Here is a 24,593-nt window from a genome sequence, read left to right on the forward strand (position 1 = left end):
CTGAGGAAAAACTAAGAAAATGAAATAAGAGCAATCCAAAAAAATTAAGAAAATCATGAAAAGAAAGTCAACCGACAGGAAAAAATAGAAGAGAATTTGAAACATCTCATCAGAAAAACAAATGGTCTGGAGAACACATCAAGGAGGGACAATATAAGAATTGTTGGACTATCTGAAAGTTACTATAAAGAAAAGAATCTTGATACAATTATTACAAGAAGTTATTAAAGGAAATTGCCCTGAAGTTCTAGAACAAGAAGGTAAAGCAGAAATAGAAAAAATCCACCCATCACCCACTGAGATTCCAGGAGGAAAACTTACAGGAATATCATAGCGAAGTTCGAAGTTCCCAGATTAAGGAAAAAATATTGCAAGCAACGAAAAAAGCAATTAAACATTGTAGAGCTACAATCCAGATCACACAAGACCTACCAGCTTCTATATTGAAAGACCGTAGGTCTTGGAATACTATATTTTGAAGAGCAAAAGAGCTGGGATTTCAAACCTAAGTATAATCCTGGAAAAAAAATGGACATTTAATGAATTGAAAGATTTTAAGGTATTTGTGACAAAAAGAGCCTAACTTAATGGAAAATTCAACATGTAAAATACAGGAGACATTTAAGGTGAACATTAAAGACCAATTATAAGGGACTCAATATGTTTGCTTCTTATAAGTGAAAGTGTTATCAGTACTCTTGTGACTGTCATCATTTGGGTAGTTTGAAAGAAAGGCTTGGGTTAAGCTGTTGTACGATGGGGTGATTTTAAAAATAAGACTGGGTAGGAAGAGATAAAAAGAAGTAATTTTCTCATACAAATGAGCCATAAAAGGAAGAACTGATACAGAAGAAGCAAGTGAGGATGGAGGGCTGGCAGCACTGAAAATAGGAAAAACATATACATCTAAAAGGGTATTAAAGTCTTCTAAATTTGAAAAGAAATAAGTGAGTGAGGAGATAGGATAATGGAGGGACTGTTAGAAGGGTGTGTAGCTTAAGAATTATGAGGGGAGGGGATAAGAGGGAAACTCTTAGAAAGGTAAATTAAGGTGGAGGATGGGAAGAGAGGATAATGGAGGGACTGTTAGAGGGGTGGATAGATTAAGGAATAGGAGGGAAAGGTAGAGGCAGAAGTAAATTAGAGGAGCGAGGAAGTATAGGGTAAATAGGGTGAGAGGGTTAGTGAGGAAAAATAGGATGGAGGGAAATGCATAAGTAATTATAACTTCGTATGTGAGTGGGATGAATTGACCCATAAAATGGAAATGAATAGTTGAATAGATTAAAAATATGAATATATCACTTTCCGGAAACAAAATAAAAATGAGAGATATACATAGAGTTAAAATAAAACGCTGGAGTAGAATTTATGTAAAAAAAAAACAAGGGTAGCAATCATGATCTTGGACAAAGTTAAAGCTTTTTAATTAGAAGAGGAAAAGCAGGGAAACTACACTGTGTCACCAATATTATTCAAAGTTCTTTTAGACCATTTAAAATAACTAGACCATATTGCGAAAATACCTGCCAAAACAGACACAGGAACAACAGGAACATAAATAAAAACACTCTTTATACAAATAAAGTCATATTTAAATAATTGGAGAAATATTCATTGTTCATGGGTAGGCAAAGCCAATATAATAAAAATGACAATTTTACCTAGGTAATCTATTTATTTAATGCCATCTCAATTAAGTTACTAAAAATTTATTTTACTGAGGCAGAAAAATAATAACAAAACTCATTTGGAAGCACAAAAATTCAAGAATTTCAAAGAAATCAATGAAAAAATCATAAAGGAAGGAGACTCAGCAGTACCAAACCTTAAACTATAGTTTAAGGCACTAAATATCAAAGCTGTCTGGTACTGACTAAGAAATAGAAAAGTAGATTGGTGCAACAGAGTAGACATACAACACACAGTAGTAAAGGACTATAGTAATTTGTGTTTGACAAATGTAAAGATTTAAGTTTTTGGGATAAGAATTCACTATTTGGTTAAAAAAAATTGTTGGGAAAGCACGAAAGCAGTCTGCCAGGAATTAGGTATAGACCAATATATTCAACCATGTGCCATCATAATGTCAAAATGGATACGTGATCTAGATATAAAGGGAGCTATCACAAGAAAATTAAAAGAAAATGGAATATATTGCCTATCAGACTCGTGGATAGTAAAATGATATATGAAGAAACAAGAGATAGAGAGCATTGTTGAGATATAAAATGGATAATTTCTATTACATTAAATTGAAAAGTTCTTGTATAAATAAAGTCAATGTAATCAAGATTAGAAGGAAAGCAGAAAATTGAGGGAAAATGCTTTCATAGACAATCTCTCAGAAAAAGGTCTCATTTCTCAAATATATAAAGAACTTTGTCAAATTTATAAGAATATGCATCATACCACCATTGATGAATAGGCAAAGGATATGGATGGTCAGTTTTTCAAGGAAGAAATCAAAACTATATGTAATTATATGAAAATGCTATAAATCATTGATTAGAGAAATACAAATTAGACTAAATTTGAAATATCATCTTACACCTATCAGATTGGCTAAAATGATAGATATCCTTCAATTGGGAAAAGTGTGGTATGTGATTGTGATGCAACACTACTGTGAAATAAGAAATTATGAACTTGTTGATTTAGAAAAACATGGAAAAACTTCGACCTGTGAAGGAAGATGATATCTATCTACAGAGAAAGAAGTGACAAATAGAAATATGTATAGTATGGTCATACATATATGTGTATGTGTGTATATACATGTGTGTTCATAGATATGTATGTATGTGTATATATTCACATTTAATTGTAGCCTTCTCTGTGGTGAGGTGGGGAAAGAGGGAGAAAAATTTCTACATGTCTTAATATTCTACTCCAAGCTGCTTATCTCCTATAACTACACGAGACTAAAACTCGCTTACCTGGCCAAAGTAAGCATTACCTCCCATATTAAAATGTAACCTATAGAAATCATGATTTCATCTAAAGCTAAATATAAATAAGATAAAAAGAGATAAGCAAGAGAATTACATTATGCTCAAAGGCACCATAGATAATGAATCAACATAAGTATATTTAAATACATCCAAGAAATATAACATTAAAATACTTAAAGAAAATATTAATACAATTAGAGACAAATAGATAGGAAAATTGCATTATAATAGTGGAGGATCATAATGTAGTCTCTTCAAACCTAGATAAATCTAACCAAAAGATAAATAAGAGAGCAGTTAAAGAATTGAATAGAACTTTAGAAAAATTACAGATGATAGAGCTCTGACAGCTTATATGAACTCATGCAAAGTAAAGTGAGAGAACACTGTACATGATAACAAAGTTATTTCCCTTTATATCCCTTTCCCAACTCCCATGCAGTGAAGCATGATTTATAACAAATAAGGAAGGAAAATATAAAACAAACCACCACATTAATTGTGTGTCTTAGTATATGAATGGCAATAGAAAAGAATCTATTTTCAGCTGCATTCAGTCTTTATAAAAATTGATTATATATTGTGACATAAATATTTCTCCAAGAGGTATAGAAAAGCAGAAATATTAAGCCCATCATTAATGATCATAATATGATGAGAAGTATATTCAACAAGTAGCCCTGTAAGAAAGAATTAAAAGGTCATTGCAGACCAAATTGCACAGTACTAAAGAGCTGCTGGATCAAAGAAAAATTATAGAAACTTTCATCAAAGAAAATGATAATAATGAGACAACATACCAAAGTATATAGGATGCAGCTAAATCAGTTCTGAGGGAAAATTTTATATATCGAAATACTTTCATCAACAAGAGAGAAAAAAGAACCAACCAATGAATTGGGCATGATTTTTTAAAAATTGAGCAACAAAAATCTCCGACTAAATAACAAAGAAGAAATTCTGAAAATTAAATAAAATTGATGAAATAAAAGACAAAAAGCTATCAAATTTGGTAATCAAACTAGATGCTATTTTGAAAAATACTAGTAGAAGCAAGTAGTTTGTTAGTCTAATTTTAAGAGAGAAAGGAAAACCATATTTTTGCATGAAAAAATGAGAACTTAACAATATTGGAAGAGGAAATAAAAGAAATTATGAGAAACTCTTTTGCACATTTTCACGCTAACAAAACTAAATTTTAAAGCAAATACATGAATACATAGGAAAAATATAAAATACAAGATTAACAAAAGAGGGAATAAGCTATTTAATTAATGCATTTATTCATATAATAGCTCAATATCAGAAAATTCAACTGACCATACCATAAAGGAATTGCCAAAGCAAGGAAGAGAGGAATCCATCTAAGGAGAAAAACAGTATTTATATTTCAAGATATTAACTATGGTGCAGCAAACATATGTCAGAAAAATGTATCAGCTCACAGTAAAGACTGTTGATAAGACTCTATAAATTGGCTGGGCCTTAGACAACTGCATTTGTCCTCTGGACCTCTAATACTAATGCTTTCTGAAAGCCTATCCAGCTTCATACATCCCACAGGGGTTCATATTCCACTGGCATTGCCTTCAACAACCAAGAGTTTCCAGAATCCAAAGAACATTCATTGGACTTTGAAGGAGGTCAGTCTATTGTTCCTGTTACTTGAAGGGAAATTCAGCATTCAGTTCAACAAATATCTTTAAAGTGTCTGTGTGCAAAATGCAGTGCTTCATGCTGGGAATAAAAAGGCAAAATTAAACAACCATTGACCTAAAGGTTATTTCATGTGTTAAACCTGAAAATTTGGTTGAAGGAAACAACAGAGCTAGGTGATAGAAAAATCCATGTTGTTTATTATTTTTCCCTTAAAGCATAGCGGAGCTAGCTTACTTGTACGTACAAGGAGTCAGAGTATAAACTCTGGCTGCCTGAACAAAGCAATGAGAAAACTTATATACGTTATTTTAGCAGAGCTAGCAAGCCTGTATGACCTCATTTTTATGACCCCCATGTATGTTAACCATGATACAAGAAGAGGATTTTCCTTAATGGAATAGATTGTAAATACAACAAATTAGATAGTTGTCAAAGTGTCAATTGGATTTGTAGCCCCAGGATCTCTGTGTTTAATTGGCCATTAACATTCCACAACATAGTATATGCCCATAAAATATTAAGATAAGGAAAAGTCACATAATTCAAGATAGTGTCTGGGCTCAAGGTTTTCACCCTTAATGGCCATGGACAGAGCAAGGAATACTCCATCTGGATTTGTTGATACAAGATAGAGATGTCTCTGAGCTTACTCAGAGAACAAAGAGACTGTTAGGATCAGGCTCTTCTTCTGGTTAAGTAGTTCAGGCCCTGAGTCTTATTGAAATTACAAAAATGATATAAAATAGTATAATATTTTCCACACATGTAAATGAAGGAAGAAAATAGCTTATTTTGTCAAGTTATTTTATTTCCACTTGCCAATTTTTTCTCAAATTCCTTTTCTTCATTCTGTTTGTTATAATTTCATTTTTATATTGTTCCCAGCAATTCTATTACTATGCCTATATCCTAAAGAGATCAAAGAAAAATGTAAAGGACCTAACTGTACAAAAGAAAAACTAGCAGCTCTATTTGTGGTGGTGAAGGACTCGAAATGCCCATCATCTGCAAAATGGCTGGACAATTTGTGGTGTATTATTGTGACAGAATAGTATTGTGCTACAGAAATAAGCAGCATGGTTTCAGAAAAACCTGGAAGATTTATATGAACTCATGCAAAGTAAAGTGACAGGAAGACATTGTACATGGTAACACATTCATTTTCCTTTATATCCCTTTCTTGACTCCCCACAGTGAACCGTGATTTATAATAAATAAAAAAGGAAAATATAAAGCAAACCACCACATTAATTGTGTGACATAGTACATGCAATATCTCACACCCATGCTCCACAAGGGAAGGAGATACACTTTCTCAACTCCTCTCTAAAGACAAGCATGGTCATTATAATTTCACAGGGTTCAATTTTTTTTGTCTTTCCATTTTCATGGTTGCAATCACTTTATACATTTTTTTTGGCTCTGTTTGCTTGACTCTCCATCAGTTCATATCTTCTCATGCTTCTCTGAATTCTTCATATACTTCATTTCTTATGGCACTATAATATTTCATTAGATTCATGTATCAATTTATTTAGCCATTTCCTCAATCAATAGGCAACTATTTTGTTTTAAGTTATTTACTATCACAGAAGTATTGTGTTACCGGGCCAGTTAGAGCCGACCCCTGCCCTCCTCTGACCTCCACACCCAGGGCCTGCTGAGATAAACTCAGGGCTCTGCGATATGGGTGGAGGCAAGAGGAGGGGTCTCACCTTTGCTGCCTCCGTAGCAATTCCAGGTCTTTGCCCAGACCTGTTTGACCACATGGCACTTCCGGCTCTTTGTCTGGGCTTGCTAAGACCACATGGAGCTTCTGGTTCTTTATCTGGACTTGCCTGACTGCAGGGAGCTTCAGGTTAGCGGGGAAAGAGAAGGGGAGGAGAGTAGGTGGAACCAGGGCGGCCCTAATGCCTACATAACCAAAGATAAAAAAGTTTGCTGCTAACCTGAATAAAACAGAGTTACTAACTACCTTGGCTCCCGCTCCATTCATTGTCCGCAAGATCAGGTCCTTTGCTGGACAAAGGCCTGGGTGTTGGGGGTAACAGACCCCAATAAGTTGGGTGTTGGGGGTAGTGGACCCCAACAGTATTGCTCTACATATTTCAGTACATAGGAAACCTGTTTTTTCTTGACTTTCTTAGATTCCTGGATCAAAGAATATGCATATTTTAGTCACTTTCTTAGTGAAATTCCAAATTGCATTCTGGAAGGGATGCATCATTTCCAACACAAATACTATATTGATGTATCTGTCTACTTATAACCCCTCCAATATTAAATATTATATTTTGTTACCTTGGCCAATTTGTTGTGCATTAAGCAAAACCTAAGAGTTCCTTTGATTTGCAATTTTCTTATTATGGGAAATTTGGAACAATTTTTTACTACTATTAAGACTTCGCAATTATTCTGAGAACCATGTCCTTTGGCAACTTCTTTAGGAAATGGCCAAATAAGGTACCAGGTACTGAGGTCCTCTTTCAAGCTGAATTGCCAAGGATTCGAACTCTGTTGCAGAAAGCACAACTCCAATTGGCTGGCCCTTAGCCCAAATGCCAAACATATATTTACCTAAAAGACTGTTTTAGAAACACAAGGCAAACACTCACACAGAGGTCAAAAGAAGCAGTAGAAGACACTCTCAAGGTCTGTCTGGATAATTTTAGTATCTCTTGGGAGATACTGGCATAGAGGGCTCATATCAAAGAGGGTGCTGTGCTCTATGAACAAATCAGAATTGCAGTACCACAATTATTGGGTATTGCACAAATACAAAAAGTATTGGGAAATGCACAAATCTGGAGATGTCTGCATCCCAAATGTTCTATGGATTGTTTGTACCTGACCTGTGGTAGAGCCTTCTGAGCTTATATTGGACTGATCAACTACAGTCAAACACACTGTGCCTTGACCACAACATCATGGTGTCATTGATCCTCTTCTAGTACAAAGAACAAAGCACAACTGGAAATAGCTTTTGTATTTAGCTATTTATTTTCATTCCCTATATCTTAGACACCAAATGTTCATCAGATACAAAAGATTTTTCCTATGCAGCAGTTTCCCTTCTTATTCTAACTTCATTGATTTTGTTTATGCAAAGCTTTGCAATGCTATATAATCAAAATTACTATTTTATTTTTGTGATTGCTTCTATCTCCTGTTTAGCTTATCATTCTCCCGTAATTGTAGGAATGAAAAATATTTCTATCAATTTTACTAGTTTTTGTAATATATTTTGCATTTAAGTTTAATGTCTTTTTTTAAATTTAGTGTGCATATGAGGTAAAATAGTGTTTTAAACCTGTTTTGCTCACAGAAGTCTGACCAAAGCGATTCTCGTCTTATAGGAATTCTTTTAAAAGTAGTTTATATTCTCAGGTACATCCAACAGTGAGTTACTGAATTCAATTGTTTCTGGTACTATGTTATTTTCTCTGGCCCACTGATTTTTTTTTGAGCCTCTACCAAATTGTTTGTTTGTTTGTTTGTTTTGGAGTAGGGAAGGCAGGGCAATTGGGGTTAAGTGACTTGCCCAAGGTCACACAGCTAGTGAGTGTGTCAAGTGTCTGAGGTCAGATTTGAACTCAGGTCCTCCTGACTCCAGGGCCGGTGCTCTACTCACTGTGCCACCTAGCTGCTCCACAAATAGTTTTGATAGTTACTGTTTTTTATATACTTTGGGTTCTAGAAATGCTAAGGGCATCTTGATTGCTTTTTTTTTTTCAATTTTTCCCTAGAGTTCCTATAAATGAATTTTATTATCTTCTACTGTTCCACCAATTGCCACATTATGAATTGCATTGCTATAGCACTGAATCTATACGTAAATTGAGTTAGCATAATCATTTTTATTATTTTGGTGTGACTGATCTACAAGCAATGAAAATGGCTCATTTAAGACATTCATTATTTAATCATTTAAAACAATATTTACTTCTTTAAAGAGTATTTTATAAGTGTATTTGCATGAGTCTTGATGTCTCTTAGTAGGTCGACTTCTAGACATTTTATGTATTTTGCAATTCTTTTTAATAAAATGACCCTTTTTATTTTTCTCCTAGAATTTATTTTTGCTACATAGAAATACTAATGATTTCTATGGGTATATTATGTATCGTGCTCTACAAAAGAAGCAATTACTTATCCCAAGTACTCTTTTTGCTGATGCTCTGTGGTTTTCTAAGTAAATCATCATATTATTTCCAATAGGGAAGATATGAGTTCTTTTTTGCCAGTATTCTTTTTTCTTTACTGTTCTTTTTTCATTTCTTTTTTTCATTTTTTTATTTCTTGCTCTTGTCATTGCTGTCATCACCATGTTTAGAACTATATCATATAGTGGTTGGCATGGGCCTAAGAGTGGCATGGGCCTAATCCACCAGCTCATAGAGCCAATTGTTAAATTTTCATTATGAACATTTGTACCTCAGAAATTGGCAAATGCAATAAATTAGAACTTGACAATGTTTTGCTGATTATCTAGTCTTAATAAAGTGATGAAAAATATTAAAAATACTGATTAAACTTAAAAGTGTGTCATCTGTACGTTTTTTTTCAGAGAGCTGGCTGTTAAAAATCATTTACCAACATACCCCTTGATAGGCTGTATCCTAGCTTTACATCTGTATTTATTAAGAAAGTACCTATGGTTTTCATAATGCAAACAGTTCTAACCATTGATTTTAGATACACTTTGACTTTTGATAGGCACCTTTATTATATTTAATAGTCCTTCCTTGTATAAGCTCTTAGGCTTTTTAGCATAAATCAGCATTGTACTTTTTAACATCTTTTTCTAACTTTTTCAAACCATATGATGAATTATGTTAATGGTTTTCCTGATGTTAAACCACCTTCACATGTCCGGTATAAATGCAACCTGGCCAAAGTGAATATTTTTTAAATACTACTAGGTGATATGTGCTAGGATTTAGTTTACATATATTCAAATTTATTACTGACTTTATTTTTCCTTTGCCATTTTCTTTTTCAGTATTTGATATGGATAACATAGTTATTCATTGTTCCATAAATCTTTGCTATAAATCTATCTAGACCAGTGCCTCTCTTCCTTTGGATTTTTATCACAGCTTTTTAAGAACCACTACTATGACTTATTAAGTACCTCCCTTGTGACATATATTGTGTTTGGCACTAGGAATCCAAAGACAAAAGCAAAACAGAATTTGCTGAAGAGTCTCTTCCTCACTCAGCTAGGCTATCTCTTCCATATCTTAGGATATGGATCAACTCACTTCTGGAATGGGTGCAAGCAGATCACCCAGTTACTGTTCTGGCTCCTCAGAAGATTCAGCTACTAGTGCTACTGCTTCCAGTGGTCTCTGCTGCTGACTCAGATTGCTGAGGGAAACTCTAATGACTCATTTGACTTTTCAAAGCACATGAGGTCATAAGCTTGTTTTATATGTATATATACATATATATATACATATATATATACATATATATCAGCATGTATATATATGCATACATAACAAGGTGTGCTTTAAAAAGTGTATGTAGATGCATGTATGTGTACATATATACTCAGACATATATTGATTATATTGATACATTGATTATATATTGATGACATCTCTAGAGAATCACTGTAAGATCATGAAAGGATAAACAAAAAAAAAGCACATGTACTCATATATATATATACATATATATATATATATATATGCATATGATAGCTAGGTAGGGAGACAAGGCAGCCATTGCCCCCAACTTTACTCAAAGAGCTCACAATAGTTCTTGCATCACTTGCTTCCAGGAAAGAGAAGAGCAAAAATGGACCCAAGGCAGAGTCTATTTTTCTTTTGTACACAAACTCGAATCCATCTCCACGCTTGCCAAGTCATCATTCCTTGCACTCAGAAGTCAATCACAACACTTTTTAGTACCACATAGTACAGACTCCTGAATCATCATGGCCAGAGGCAGCTTCCAAAGTTCCACATGTTTGATTGGCATCAGGCAGAGAATGCCCAGATTTCAAGGACTAGGCCCTCATTGGACATTACTTCTATTACCCTTTAATTTAATATTTATTTAATGTATATATGTAACCCCTGTTTCAAATGTTTGTTTCTCACAAACACTGTAGAGATTGTTAATTGTCTCCTTAAGTGTATAGAAGCTAAATGAAATCTTGAGTAAAGCAGTTTCTCCTGGTAATTTGGAGTGAACTCCTGGCTCTACAGCAAGAAATGGACCTCTTCAAGGCTAACATAACCCACCTTCAGAACCACATCAGGTTTGAGAAAGAGAAAGCTGAAAAACAAATTGCAGACCTGAAAAAAGGAATCAGAATACAGTGGGCCCAACTGGAAAAAGTCTGTCTTGATCAAAAACAAGAGAACAGTTGGATGCGAAAGGAAATGGCAGCAACTGAGCAAGTCACACATGATAACCACAAGTGAGTCAAGCACCTAAGGAAGGTGCTCAGTCAGATGCAGTAGGATTATCTGGAGCTCAAGAAGCAGCTAAAAAATCAAAAGGATTTGGATCAACAACATAAGGAAATTCATGCGGCAATGAAGCAACTAAACTTAGAAGTGAAAAGTGAACTCAGAATTGATCTTGAGATTTAAAACCAGTCTCTTCCAGAGTTGCTAGAAGATCTAGAAGTCATTTTTGGAAAATCAGGAATCCTAGAGAATGAACTGGAAAGTTTGAAAGAGAGTTTCCATTTTCCACCAATGAGGAGCATCAATAGTCCGCTGAAGAGAAGCTAAACTTATTCCAAGCTCACAGCGTGGAGGAGCACTGGCATGGAGAAGCAATGAGAGTCACGATGAAGTCACCATGGAGACAGACTCAAGGCCCAGCTTTGCTGCTCTATGTCCAAGCAAGCAGAGGTTCTAATGAAAGGCAAACAACAAACAGAGAGCACGTTTCGCCATTTGAAAAGACAAGTTGATGCTTTAGATGAACTGGTTACCAGCACCACTACAGATTCTATGTTTCTGGCCCAGCTTATCACAACTGGAAGTTTCTCTACTTGAAGACTCTCACCTCACCATGAACGAAGGAAGGGCCTTGTCACAATGACTTGGCCACAAGAGACTACTTGGAACACTTTTTGCCTTCCATACCTGAGAAAATGTCTACTACCTCAACAACTAGCAAGTCAGAGTTCCTCTTTTCTAACCTAGCTAAAAACCAGCTCAGATCCAGGACCTTCTTCCTAAGGACAACATATTATATGCTACAACTACAAATATTTTTGAAAGTCATTTATACATATGGAAATACCAATGCATAAAATTCAAACAGGGTATGAAGCTAATGCCACAGGTCTTTTTATAAACCCACCACTTCTTCGAAATATACATTGCAGGGTACAAATGGAAAGGTCTGTACTGATGTAGCAGAACACCTTGCTGAATTTAAATCCCTCTACATTTGTTAATCTTAGCAAATTTTGTGTTTTGTCTTCTATATGTTCATATAAAAAAGATTAAACAACAACCACAAAAAGAAATATACAACTATGAAGTGCTTCTCCCTAGGAAGTGAGGGAGAAAGTGTGTATTTCACTTGTAATCTTTCAGGTTCTATGATTAATCTGTGGGGAAGACAGAGAAGAAGAAGATGGCATTAAATTTCTTTTTGGTCAAAAATGCTCTGCTTTGCTATAAAGAAACCTTATAGATTCAGCTCTTTATCCCAAAAGGCATTTGAGAAAGGATTCTGGGAAGATGGCAGAGTAGGTCAGAAAATTCCAAGCCCTCAAGATTTTCCCACACAAAAGAGGTAAAATAGCACCTTAGGGTGAACAAAGTGTGGGTGGAGACAAAGAAGAATAGGGGCACAACCAGGATCTTCCTAGGACAGTTTGAGAAGATCTGAAGGAAAATCCCAGGACCAGATTTGGTCCCTGCAAGGAATAAACACCTCTAGGCTAGGTTCCATTTTAACAACAAGTGGGCAAGCCACTTAAACAACTAGCGGCAAGCCCTGGGGTTAGTTGGTTTGAGAGGCTGCCTTGGACCCAGCCACTGGAACTTTGCACCCTGGGATAGTGAGAGGAGTCATGCATTTGAGCCCCAGAAGACTGAGGGAACTTCTGCTGATGAGGAAGGCCAGACCCAGCTTTGCTGCAAAGAGCTGCTAGGGCAAAAAGGAAATCAGCACATGCCTGGTAAATGCAGAAGCAGTGGGGCAGAAAGCCCCTGGCTATGAGCTCTTACAGGAGGTTGGAAGTTTGGCTTTGGTCCCAGGCTAGAGGGGAAAACTGAAGATCTGGGGCAAGAGGCACCATTTCCCATACCCCAGGGCTAGAGGTAATTACAAGAATCAAGTTATTACCACAAAAATGCACAGGCAAAGGAGAAAGAATCCAACCACAGAACCCTATTACAGGAATAGAGATGACAAGGGTTCATCTTCAGAGAAGGATATAGAAGTAAAGAAACCCCAAAGAGCAATGTCAAATGGTCACTTGCCTAAAAAGAATTTATAGAAAATCTTTAAAAAGACTTTAAAATCAAATGACAGAGATGGAGGAAAAACTAAAACTAAAAATAATCCAAGAAAAACAAGAAGGTTGTGAAAGGAAAGTCAACTAATTAGAAAAGGAGATCCAGAATCTCAAAGTGGAAAATGACACCTCAAAAATTAGAATTGGGCAAAGTGAAGCCAGTGAAATTATAAGAGATTAAGAAATAAGTAAACAAAACATGAATAATGAAAAAATTAAAGAGAAAGTGAAGCACCTTATAAAGAAATAACATATTTGGAGAATAGATCAAGAAGAGAAAAATATAAAAATAATTGGAGTAACTGAAAGTTATGATCAAAAACAGAGCCTTGATACAATAATACAAGAAATAGAGAAAATTGTCCTGAAGCATTAGACCAAGGCAGGTAAATAGAAATAGAAAAAATCCATCGAACACCACTTAAAAGAGATCCTATGAGGAAAACTCATAGGAATATCATAGTCAAGTTCCAAAACCCCTAGCTCAAGGATGAAGTATTAAAAGCATCAAGATTGAAACAATTTAAATATGATGGTGCCACAATTAGAATTACATAAGGCCTAGAAGCAGAGACATTAAAGGAGTACAGGTCTTGGAACACAATATATCAAAGAGCAAAAGACCTGGGGCTCTGGCCAAAAATATCATACCCTTCAAATTTAAATATTATCCTGAATGGAAAAAAAAATGGACATTTCACAAACCCTCAGACTTTTAAGACTCAACTTAATAGAAGATTCAATATACAAGAACCAAGAGAAACAAAAGGTACATACCAAAGACTGATCATAAGGGATTCATAAAAACTGTTTACCTTTATACAACATAAAATATAAAATGTATGTCTAAGATTCATATTAATAATTGTCAAGTTCATAAGAAAGAAGGGGATAAACCTGAATGTGATACAAATTTAAAAAGTAAAACCATTTAGAAACAGCTTAAAAAGTGACTATTTTATACAAAAGAGGTGCAAGAGGAAGAAAGAATAGAGTGGATTTAGATGGGGGAGGAGGCCTGGTAGTTCTGGTAACCTACTTTCATCAGGAAAGGGTTTAAGAGGGAACAGTACATATATATGTAGAAGAGTATAAAAGTCTTCTCAATGTAGAAGAAATAAAATGGTAGGGGTATAGCAGTAGAGAGAGTAGAGGGGATAGGGGTATAGGTGTAAAGGGGTAGGGGTATAGGGGTAGAGGGGGCAGAGGGGATAGGGGTATAGGGGTAGAGGGGGTAGGGGTATAGGGGTAGAGGACAAGAGAGGAATTTTTAGAGGGGAGAATGAGGGAACAGTAAAAGGAGGGTATAGAAGGGTGTTTAGATTTATGGGAAATGGAGGATAGGGGAGGGATGTTTTGAGGAGGGTAAGCTAGTAATAGGAGGGCAAGGTAGTCAGTCAAGTAAAGTAGAGGAATCAAGAGGAATAGGAAATGAGAGATATGCATAAATATAAACACAAAGATCAGGAGTAGAGTATGTTTGGGAAAGTATATGTCTATATATGTATATGTGTATGTATATATCTATAGCTATAGAGAAACATATCTAAACTTTATTGTAGCCTTCCAGAGTGGGGTGGGGGGAGGGAAAAAAGAGCAAAGTAAAAAAGTGCATGGCAGACAACAAAAGAAAACTCACAAGGAAGCAAAGAAAAGATGGACAGCTCTCAAAACAACATGTATCATTAATTATATAGGCTTTCTTGAAATGAAAATCCATTGTTCCATGTTTGGAATCCTTTCTTACATTCTGCTATGTACACAATATGCTTTTTTTTCTTTCTTCGTATTTAAGTATCACTATTTAAGCTTATCATATGTTTTGTTTCTTTTCTCTGTTCTGTATTTGTGTTCTGGCCCTTGAGTCTAAAATAAAATAAAATTTTTTAAAAAGAAACCTTATAAATGAAATCATGTTTACTTAAGAAGTTCATATGTTCTATAAAAAAATAAAATAAAATTCTGTGAAGAGTCTATGAAAAGCTAGAAAATATAGTATATTCCAGAAACATTGTTTCCTGTGCTTAGTAAAGAGAGCTCAAAGAGAAAGAATTAAGCTAGTTTATTTGCCAAAAGACTAAATTTGACATTTTTCTTAGGGAAAAAATGTTTTTAAAAATATTTTTAAGAGACTTTAATCAGTTTCTAGATTAAATTGAATGGCATGAGGCTGAATTTTCAGATAAGTGAAAGAGAGTTAAAGGTCCTTAGGCTATAAACTTTCTCAAGGACAAAATATTGTAAATAATTATATGTGTCTGCTTTTTTATTGATTTCATTTGTCAATAAATTGTATATATTCAGTGTCTTTATTATTTGTTTCATTATAGAGGAATGAGTCATAATTATAGAGGCTTCTCCAGTATATTAAGTAATTATTGATTAATAAACTCCGATGAGGGTAAAGTTAATTAATGTGAAAGATTACAAATTTACTAATGAAAATAAATTCTCCAAAAAGCCCTGGATCACTCTAAAGCTCAGGAAGATAACAGTAAATAAAAGAATGAGTCAAGTGGAAGGCTTACCAGTGACATAAGGGTGAGATTAGCCATAGCCCGTAATGCTGCCTACACATGGGGACATTGAAGCATGGCTTTTCTTTGTTAACATAATACCTATTTTTTCTCCTCAATTTATAAGTACTCATCATAGCCTAAAAATAAAAGCAAAGCAATATTAATGGTTTACATTTTTATTTCCATCCTAAGATACAAATTGTATTGTTTTTAAAACTTTGCAATGTAATCAATAGCTGACCGGTTTTGCTTAGCTATACTTATTTATTCCAAGGACAGGATCTCTGTGATAAGTGATGATAATGATACAAAAAAAAGGGGGAAAAGTAACAAAACAAGAATTGAAAATCTGTCAAGAGAAAATCCAATTTTCCATCTAGAAGGTATTATATTTTTAATGTTTTGTCCAGAGCCAGAGTCATTTGTTACAAATGACAAAGGAACAATGCTTGAAGGAGTTAATGTAGCATTCTGGGAAGAGTATGAGCGTTACAAACAAAAGACAAGGGTAATCATTGTTCTCCCACTTCCTCAACCTTGAACAAAGTACACAGTATCTCAAGGTTCCATTTTCCAATATGAAAAATCAGAAGTGTGGATAAAATTGTCTTGAAGAGTCCATTCTTGCTCTACAATACAATTGTATTGTGATTCTCTTTTTTAATACACCAGTAACTACCAGAGTAGGCAAGAATGTTGCAAAAGTCATGAAGTTTTGATTGAAAATTCATGGGAAATGGGGAGAGGATAGGCTTAGAGTAGAATTCAACTGAGGTCCACACTCTTTGAACTTAGAATCCCTAATCCATAAAAAGCACCTCTGTCACATCCCTCTTATAACTCAAAAAATCATTATTTTATGACAGGACAAATACATCATATATCTGAAACCGGAAATTCAATCAGGCTTATTATTCTTCTCCTCTGCAAATTAAAAATTTCCCCAGAACAGTTCTTTAAAGGTGTTTGGCCCACAGCTTCTTTCTAATGGCTTTCCTCAGTGCCCCCTTCACATCCTTGTTCCTCAAGGTATAGACCAGTGGATTCAGAACTGGAGTAACCACACTGTACATGATTGCCAGTATTTGGTCCTGATCCATGGAGCTGCCTGAGGTGGGACGAATATAGATGAAAACAACAGGTACATAGAAAAAAATGACCACCATGAAGTGGGAGGCACAGGTTGACAACGCTTTCTGAAGCATGCTACAAGAACGACTCTTGAAAAGGAGAAAACTGATAATGTAGAAGTAGGAAAGAAGTATAAAGAAGAAGGGGCTAATGGCAATGGTGCCAGTGACTGTTTCAAGCATCCACTGGTTGAACTCCGTGTTCCCACAAGCCAGATCCAGTAGTGGCTTGACATCACAGAAGAAGTGGTGGATGTGGTTGGATCCACAGAATGTCAAGTGGGAAGTCATAATGGAATGGAGCAAGGCATGGAAGAAACCAGTGATCCAGGTTGCAGCAGCCAAGCAAAGGCACACTTGGGGCTTCATAAGAAGTGTGTACCGGAGTGGGTTACAGATGGCCACAAAGCGATCAAAGGCCATGACACCCAGAAGGATGGCCTCTGTGCTACCAAGGAAATGGAAGAAATGGAGCTGGGTAATACACCCCATAAAGGAGATGGTCTTGTGGGTGGAAAGGAAGTCATCTAGCATTTTGGGCAATGTTACTGTGGAGTAGCAAATGTCCAGACAGGAGAGGTTACCCAAGAAGAAATACATGGGAGAATGGAGTTGAGGATCAGAGATGACAATCACCAGGATGGCACCATTCCCAATAAGGATGAGGATGTAGATGATGAGAAAAACCACAAAGAGGAAAGGTTCCGGTTCTTGAGTGTCTGTTATTCCAAGAAGAAGGAACTCATTCACCGAGGTATGGTTAGGCATTGCTGCAAAAGAATACAAAAAAGATAAGAAGTACTATCCTGTCTCTGACATGTGGTTGATCTAGCCTAGAACTGTGCTGCCAAAAAAGAAAAAGGAAAAGAAAAAAGGACACTTTGATCTGCACTCAGACTCTATCAGTTCTTTCTCAGAGTTAGATAGAATTTCTTCATCATAAGTCCTTCACAACTGTCTTGGATCATTATATTGCTGAGAATAGATAAGTCATTCACAGTTAATTATCATACAATATTGCTATGACTGTGTACACTGTTCTCCTGATTCTGCTCACTTCACTTTGCATTAGATCATGTAAGTCTTTCCAGGTTTTTCTGAAGGCATCCAGCTCGTCATTTCTCACAGCACAATAATATCATCCCCTCATGATCATACACAATAACTTGTTCAGCCATTCCTCAATTGATGGTGGATTCTTCAACTTCAAAACCTTTGCATCCACAAAAAGAGATGCTACAAAAATTTTTGTACATGTAGGTCCTTTTCCTTTTTTACTTACTTTGGGAGACAGACCTAATAGTGGTATTAATGGGTCAAAGGATAGGCACTTTGACCTGAGGTCTCTGGAATTTTCCTATTATATTTCTGAGAGTTTTTATTTGGGGATCTCTTTCAGGAGGTGATCAGTAGATTCTTTTAATTTCTTTTTTACATTCTGGTACTAGGATATCAGAGTACTTTTGCTTAATAATTTCTTGAAATATGATGCTTAGACTCTTTTCTAACATGGCTTTCAGGTAGTCCAATAATTCTTAAATTATCTCTCCTTAATCTGTTTTCCAGGTCAATTGTTTTTCCAATGAGATATTTCATGTTCTCTTCTATTTTTTCATTCTTTTAATTTAGGGAGGAGGAGGTTGTTGTTGTTTCTTGATGTCTCATGGAGTCATTAGCTTCCACTTACCCAATTCTAATTTTTAAAACATTTTCTTAGGACAGCTAGGTGGTGCAGTGAATAGAGCACTGAGAGGCCCTGGAGTCAGAAGGACCTGAGTTCAAATCTGGCTTCAGACACTTTACACTTACTAGTTGTGCGACCTTAAGTCACTTACCCCTAATTGCCTTGCCTTCCCCCCTCAAAAGAAAATTATTTTCTTTAGTAAGCTTTTGTTCTTCCTTTTTCATTTGGCCAATTCTACTTTTTGAAGAGTTCTTTTCGTCAGGGAATTTTTCCACATCTTTTTTGCACTTGGCCAGTTCTGCTTTTTATAAGGAGTCCATTTCTTCAGTGAAATTTGTGCCTCTTTGCCTTTTGGCCTATTCTGGTTTTTTAATGTATTTTTATTCTTCAGCATTTTTGGATCTCTTTTACCAAGCTGTCGATGCTTTTTTCATTTTTTGCATTACTTTAATTTCTTTTTCCAATTTTTCTTCTACATCTTTTATTTGATTTTTAAACTCCTTTTTGAGCTCTTCCAGGAATTCTTTTGGGGGCTGAGACCAATCCACATTCTTCTTCTTTGATGCTTTCCATGTAACTGTTTTGATATTGTTACCTCTGAGTTTGTGTTTTCATCTTTCTTGTCACCATAGTAACTTTCTATGGTCTGGTTCTTTTTTTGTTGTTGTCTTTTGCTCATTTTCCAGTCTATTACTTGACTATTAACTTTACGTTACATTTGGATTCTGCTTCCACAGAGCCAGGGTAGGGAGAACTATCCCGAGCTTCAGGTTTTTTGTGCAGCTATTTTCAGAGCTAATTCTGGGGTGTTGTAGGTTTTCAGTTGTTCCCAGGTGGTATGATCTAAGGAGAGGTGTGGTCACCATTCTTCTGGCCTGTGCTTTGGTCTGTGAGTGACCATAAGCACTCTTTTCTACCCTGGAAGCATGACCATTCTCCCTGATTGCCTGTAGCCATGATCCTCCTCACCCTGGATCTATGACCGAGAACTGCATATGGACAATGTAACAGAGTCCTGCACCCAGTGCCAGTAAAGAGCAGGGATAGAGCACTGGCCCTGGAGTCAGGAGAACTTGAGTTCAAATATAGCAGGAAATGTAATAAATCTGCCATAAAACCATTAACTAGTACTTGCAGCTAAATGGTAGGTTGACAGCCTGATGTCTAAAATAAGGCCTTATGCTACTACTTCATTCCATTTCCTTTGATGTTGTTCTGGATGAAACTGGAAAATTACTGTCAAAAATCCTCCACAGAAATAAGGGACATCGGTAAATATGGGAGGGACAGGGAAGAAATATAAAGGCAAACTGGTACAGCACCCCCTGCGAAGTTAATTCCCTCATGCCCAATTGGCAGAACAAGTCCCTAAAAACAATTGACTAACATTATTTTTCCTTTGGAACTCTAGGGGTAATCCTGAGGAGTGAGATGCTCTAGTAGCATCATTCGAAACCTCACCAGTATGCTCCCCATTAATCAGCAGCAGGTGCAGTATATTCTGGAAAGACTTTCTTTTGATTATTTAAGTGAACACAAAAAGAAGTCAGCTAGCTTATTTTACATTGGATAAACTTGATGCTTTTCCTAAGGAGAACTCATAAAAACTTCCCAAGAGACTTTCCTCAGTCTCCTAAGTGAATTGAATGGTATGAAGCCGAATATCCAGACAAATGAGGAGGAGTTATCAAGTATTACATTGCAAGTTGAAGGTGCTCTCTCCATTGCAAAATAATCTGGTCCCATGTCTCTGTTCTTGAAACAAGAGTCCTGTCCTCCCCTCTTCCATACTCTAAAGTTTTGCACTCAGTATCTAACCCTGTTTGGGGTTATACACCAATTTTTATTGTCTATTCCTCAGTTCCCTATAAACAGGGCTAACTTTTGGGTGACTACAGAATGGCTTCAAAAGTATCTTGACTATCTCATATTAAGACTGGGAGAACCAAATGAGTTACTGTGTATAAATTCCTTTGCAACACCAAAAAAAAAATAACTCTGTGAATGCTTGCTGACTATTTTCATGCCTAGGAAGAGGAAGTATTCTAAGGAGCAATCAGGCGTATTAGAAAATTTTCAAGAAATAAAACCTTGCACTCTGTAAGGCTCCTACAGCCCCTTCTGACTCTGTAAAGCCTAAGGCAGTAGCCTTTCTAGAAGTCTTTGGTGGAACCTGCATTATGCTCCTCTCCTCTCCTCCAAACAAAATTTGCTCCTTTGTGTAACTACACCATCCTAAACAAGGGACATTGAATGTTTAAAAGCATGAAAGAGACAAAGAGGACAGAGTTTTGAAAATCATAATTTGGGAAATAGCTCTTCCAGATTTCAAGTCATACTAAAAAAAGTAATGAAAACTAACTGATAACTGTTTAGTAATAGAAGAGTATATTGGTACAATAGACTGGATTAAGAAGAATCAGAAATGTCCAAACTCAATACCGCAATATTAGATATGCCTGAGAACATGAATTCCTTGAGGAATAACTCTTTTTTTAACAAACATTGCTAGAAAAACTGGGATGAATTTTGGCAGAAATTAAGCTTAGACCAACATCTTCCACTAACAATGCATTTTACAATAAGCTCAAAATGGTGATACAACCTGAATACTAAAGATCACACTATTTAAAAAACAAAAATATGGAAGAGAACCAGGTCAGGTACTTTTCATAGCTATGGTTAAGAGGTGAATTAATAATCAATCATAGGATAGAGATTATAAAAAATATAACTTTCCACTCCAAGAAGTTAAAAAGATTTTGAACAAAATGAATTCTACTAGGACAAGAAGGGAAGCATTGGACTGGGGAAAACACTTACATTAAATATTTCCAATCTACAAGATAGAGAATAACCTATACTAGCATATAAAACCAATAACTAAATCATCAAAGTGTGTGACCAAATAATTCTTAAAAGAAAAATTGTAAACCACTAATAATCAGAGAGGAACAAATCAATATAACTCTGTGGTTTGATTTAACACTCAGAAATTTTACAAAGGTGACAAAATGTTAGAATAATAAATGTTGAAGTGTTTGTGGAAAGACTGGTATGTTAATACACTATTGATGGAGCTATGAAAATTCTAGAAAACATTTTGGAATTATGCAAAGAACTTGGGTAATTTATTCTTGATTTCTCTCTTTGATGGTAAAGAACAAATTCTTGAATTAAATATTGGCCGAACAAATGACAAAACATGAATGTAATGGAATATCACTGCAAAATAGCATTTAATATTCTCATTGAGAATGTCTAAGTTATTTTCAAGGCAAGAATTGTATTGTGTATGAATAATAATCCCAGTTGAGTTGAGAGAAATGAGTTGAAGGACTCAGAGAAAAGGTATAAAAAAGATGGATTTTTTTCATCATTCTCTTTCTTCATGAAGAAATGAACACAGAAGAATGTTTATGAATATATGCATGTGTGGCTGTATGCCCACAGCTTGCAAGAGGCAGATACCAATTTTTCCTTTTCTGAGGGTAAAACAGAAAGGTGATGGGCACTGCCATAGTGGGATACACTAATAGAAAAATAGCCATTAAGATGAGGCATATGCATGGAAGGAATTCCAAGCAAGAGGTGAAATGGGTTGAGAGTGAGGGATGAAGTAGGTAAAAACCACAGTCTAGGGTAGACTAAAAGGAAAATAGAAGGAACTAGAAGTATGGACTAACAATCTTAGGTCCCAGTGTTGCAAAAGGGACTTGCAGATCTTTTAACAATTTCTGGACCTTTAAACAGGATGGTCCTTGAACAAACAATTTGTCCTTTTCTTTTGACACTCTTCGAATAATAGAAAGCATGTGCAAAATTCTATTACGAACTCCATCATCTACAGATGATAGAGTAAGCCAGTACTGAGCATTCTAGAAAAGACTTATGTAGCTTCACACATAATATATTAAACTACCTTTCACAAAAGAGATGAAAAGCACCCTTCTACAGTTTTGATTGGCAAAAATATCTCTTTAGGGACAGGCTAGAAAGATGACACTCAGACAGTTCTAACGACAGCAGAATGAAGCCGAGGGGGTAATCAATGTGGGAAGATATGATATGCTCTCCTTCCCACTATTAGCCATCACATTGGGTTATCACTCAGCAGTACCTTCTAAGCTAACAATCAGGTAAGTATTGAAATGTGAAGTATAAGATATGAGATTTCTACAAGATTCTCTCACCTGATCACATTTTCACATCCAGGAATTAGAAAGGTCCTCAAATTTGGCAAGTATGGCAAAATTTCAAAGGTGGTAGAACACTCTAGTGACTATAGAATGATCCATATGAGTTGTCAATAATCAATAAGAAACTTCTTATCCATCTTATAATATGCTGCCTGCCCCTATAAAAGTAATGCAGCTTAAGAGCACAAGACACTAAAATAAAAGAGTCTCTGGGGTGTCAGAAAATCCTGATTGGATAACTTTTAAAGGGATGCATAAATAGGAGACAATATCCTTAGGGATTTTGTCTCCTGAGTTTTTTTCTTCTCGCTCCCTCATTTCCTACATGTTCCATTTTCCCTCTTCAATTTCAGAATCCTCGACAGTAGCAAATTCCTCAGAAATATCATGCTCCTTATTCTCTACCACTAACATGCTTACCTTTCCAACAATACAACACCTGCCACACTCCTTGTAAGGAGTATGGAAAGTAACACACTTTAATTTCTTATATCTTCAGTTATTGTTCCTTTCTTATTAGATTCCTATTAGCAAAATAGTATTCACTTCAAGAGGTGGACAAGAAAAATGGAAAATGAGTTTTTAAAGAAAAGAAATACAGTGACCCTGGGGTTGTAAAAATAATAATAATAATTCACATTTATATTGGGCTTAGAGGTTTTCAAGAACCTTTTCTCACTACAACTCTGTGACGTAGATAGAAAAAGTAATTTTCTGGCAATTTCTGCATGAAAAAATTGAGATTTCTCATGGGAAAGTACCATGCCCATAATCACACAACTGGAAACTTTCAGAATTAGTATTCAGTCCCAGATCTTCCGATTTAAATATAGATATCCATCTACCAACAAACACCTATTAAGTACTATGATGTACACTGTACAAAGCACTGGGAGTATAAAAACAGAATAGAAATGATTCCTGCATTCAATTATCTTAAATTTTGAAGACAGAGATAATATATACATATATAAATATAAGACATATTAAAATCAAATATGGGGTAACCTAGTTAGAGGAAAACATTAGTACTGTGGAACCAGGAAAAGCCTGCAGAAGGTGACACAAGCTCAGTCTTAAAGGGCATTAGGGGTGGCATGAGGTAAAAGTAAGGAAGGGATCTGCTAAGGCTGGTGGACAGCTGTGAAAGCATTGTGGGGTCAGAAATAGCAAATAAGCCAAATATAGATGAATAATAGAGGGTATGAAGGGTGTTGATGTGGAGATTGATGTGTACACTAGAAAAGTCAAAAATAATGGCCAACTTATGAAGATGTTTAAATAGCAAACAAAGGAGTTTATATTTGTGTCAGAGGTAAAAGGGAACTGTGGAAGTTTATTGAATTCAGAGTGACATCTGTTGTAACAATTCGGCTAGCAGCTGCTGTGGGGGTGAAAGACCAACACAAGCCCAACAACAAGAACTCTGCCAGCACAGACTCTTTTGATCTGCTTTTCTAAGGAAAGTAACATTGGGGGTTAACAATCTTATTTCAATCTAACATACAAGCATCATTTGCTTAGTTCAAGGGGAAAAGCCAGTACCCTGAGCTTCAGAGCAAATACAAACAAATTACAAACATATATTATAAACAGAACAAATACAATTCACGGTTGCCAATAAACTATCAACATCTGGGTGAGCCGGTAGGCTCTTAGAGCAGCTGCCCAGAGTCCCACACCTCCAGGAGTGAGAGTCTCAAGCAAATAGCTCTGTTCTCTCTTTTTATACACTCCTTAGCCATCATCAAACGTCATCTGAGTGACCAGAACTTAAGCTCCTACTATTGGCTCTGGTCTTAGCCACTCCCCTTAGGACACTGAAGACTTCATGCCCACATAGGCTTAGCACCTAGTAGATAGGGTTTTGGGCCTGGGGCCTTGCACCAAGTAAGGCTCAATCAAAGGCACTTAACTTATCATTCTAGAACAGTACAAAAAAGTCCCA

General features: G+C 35.7%; 1 protein-coding gene across 1 annotated transcript; it reads right to left on the bottom strand.

Annotated features, from left to right (window-relative positions):
* Nucleotides 1-16,588: 16,588 nt before the first annotated feature.
* LOC118858617 (olfactory receptor 12D2) lies at nt 16,589-17,530 on the bottom strand. The gene has a single exon (XM_036769197.1). It carries the CDS (start codon nt 17,528-17,530, stop codon nt 16,589-16,591), a length of 942 nt encoding a protein of 313 aa, XP_036625092.1.
* Nucleotides 17,531-24,593: the final 7,063 nt, after the last annotated feature.

Source organism: Trichosurus vulpecula, chromosome 7 (assembly GCF_011100635.1).
Source record: "Trichosurus vulpecula isolate mTriVul1 chromosome 7, mTriVul1.pri, whole genome shotgun sequence".
Lineage (NCBI taxonomy): Eukaryota > Metazoa > Chordata > Mammalia > Diprotodontia > Phalangeridae > Trichosurus > Trichosurus vulpecula.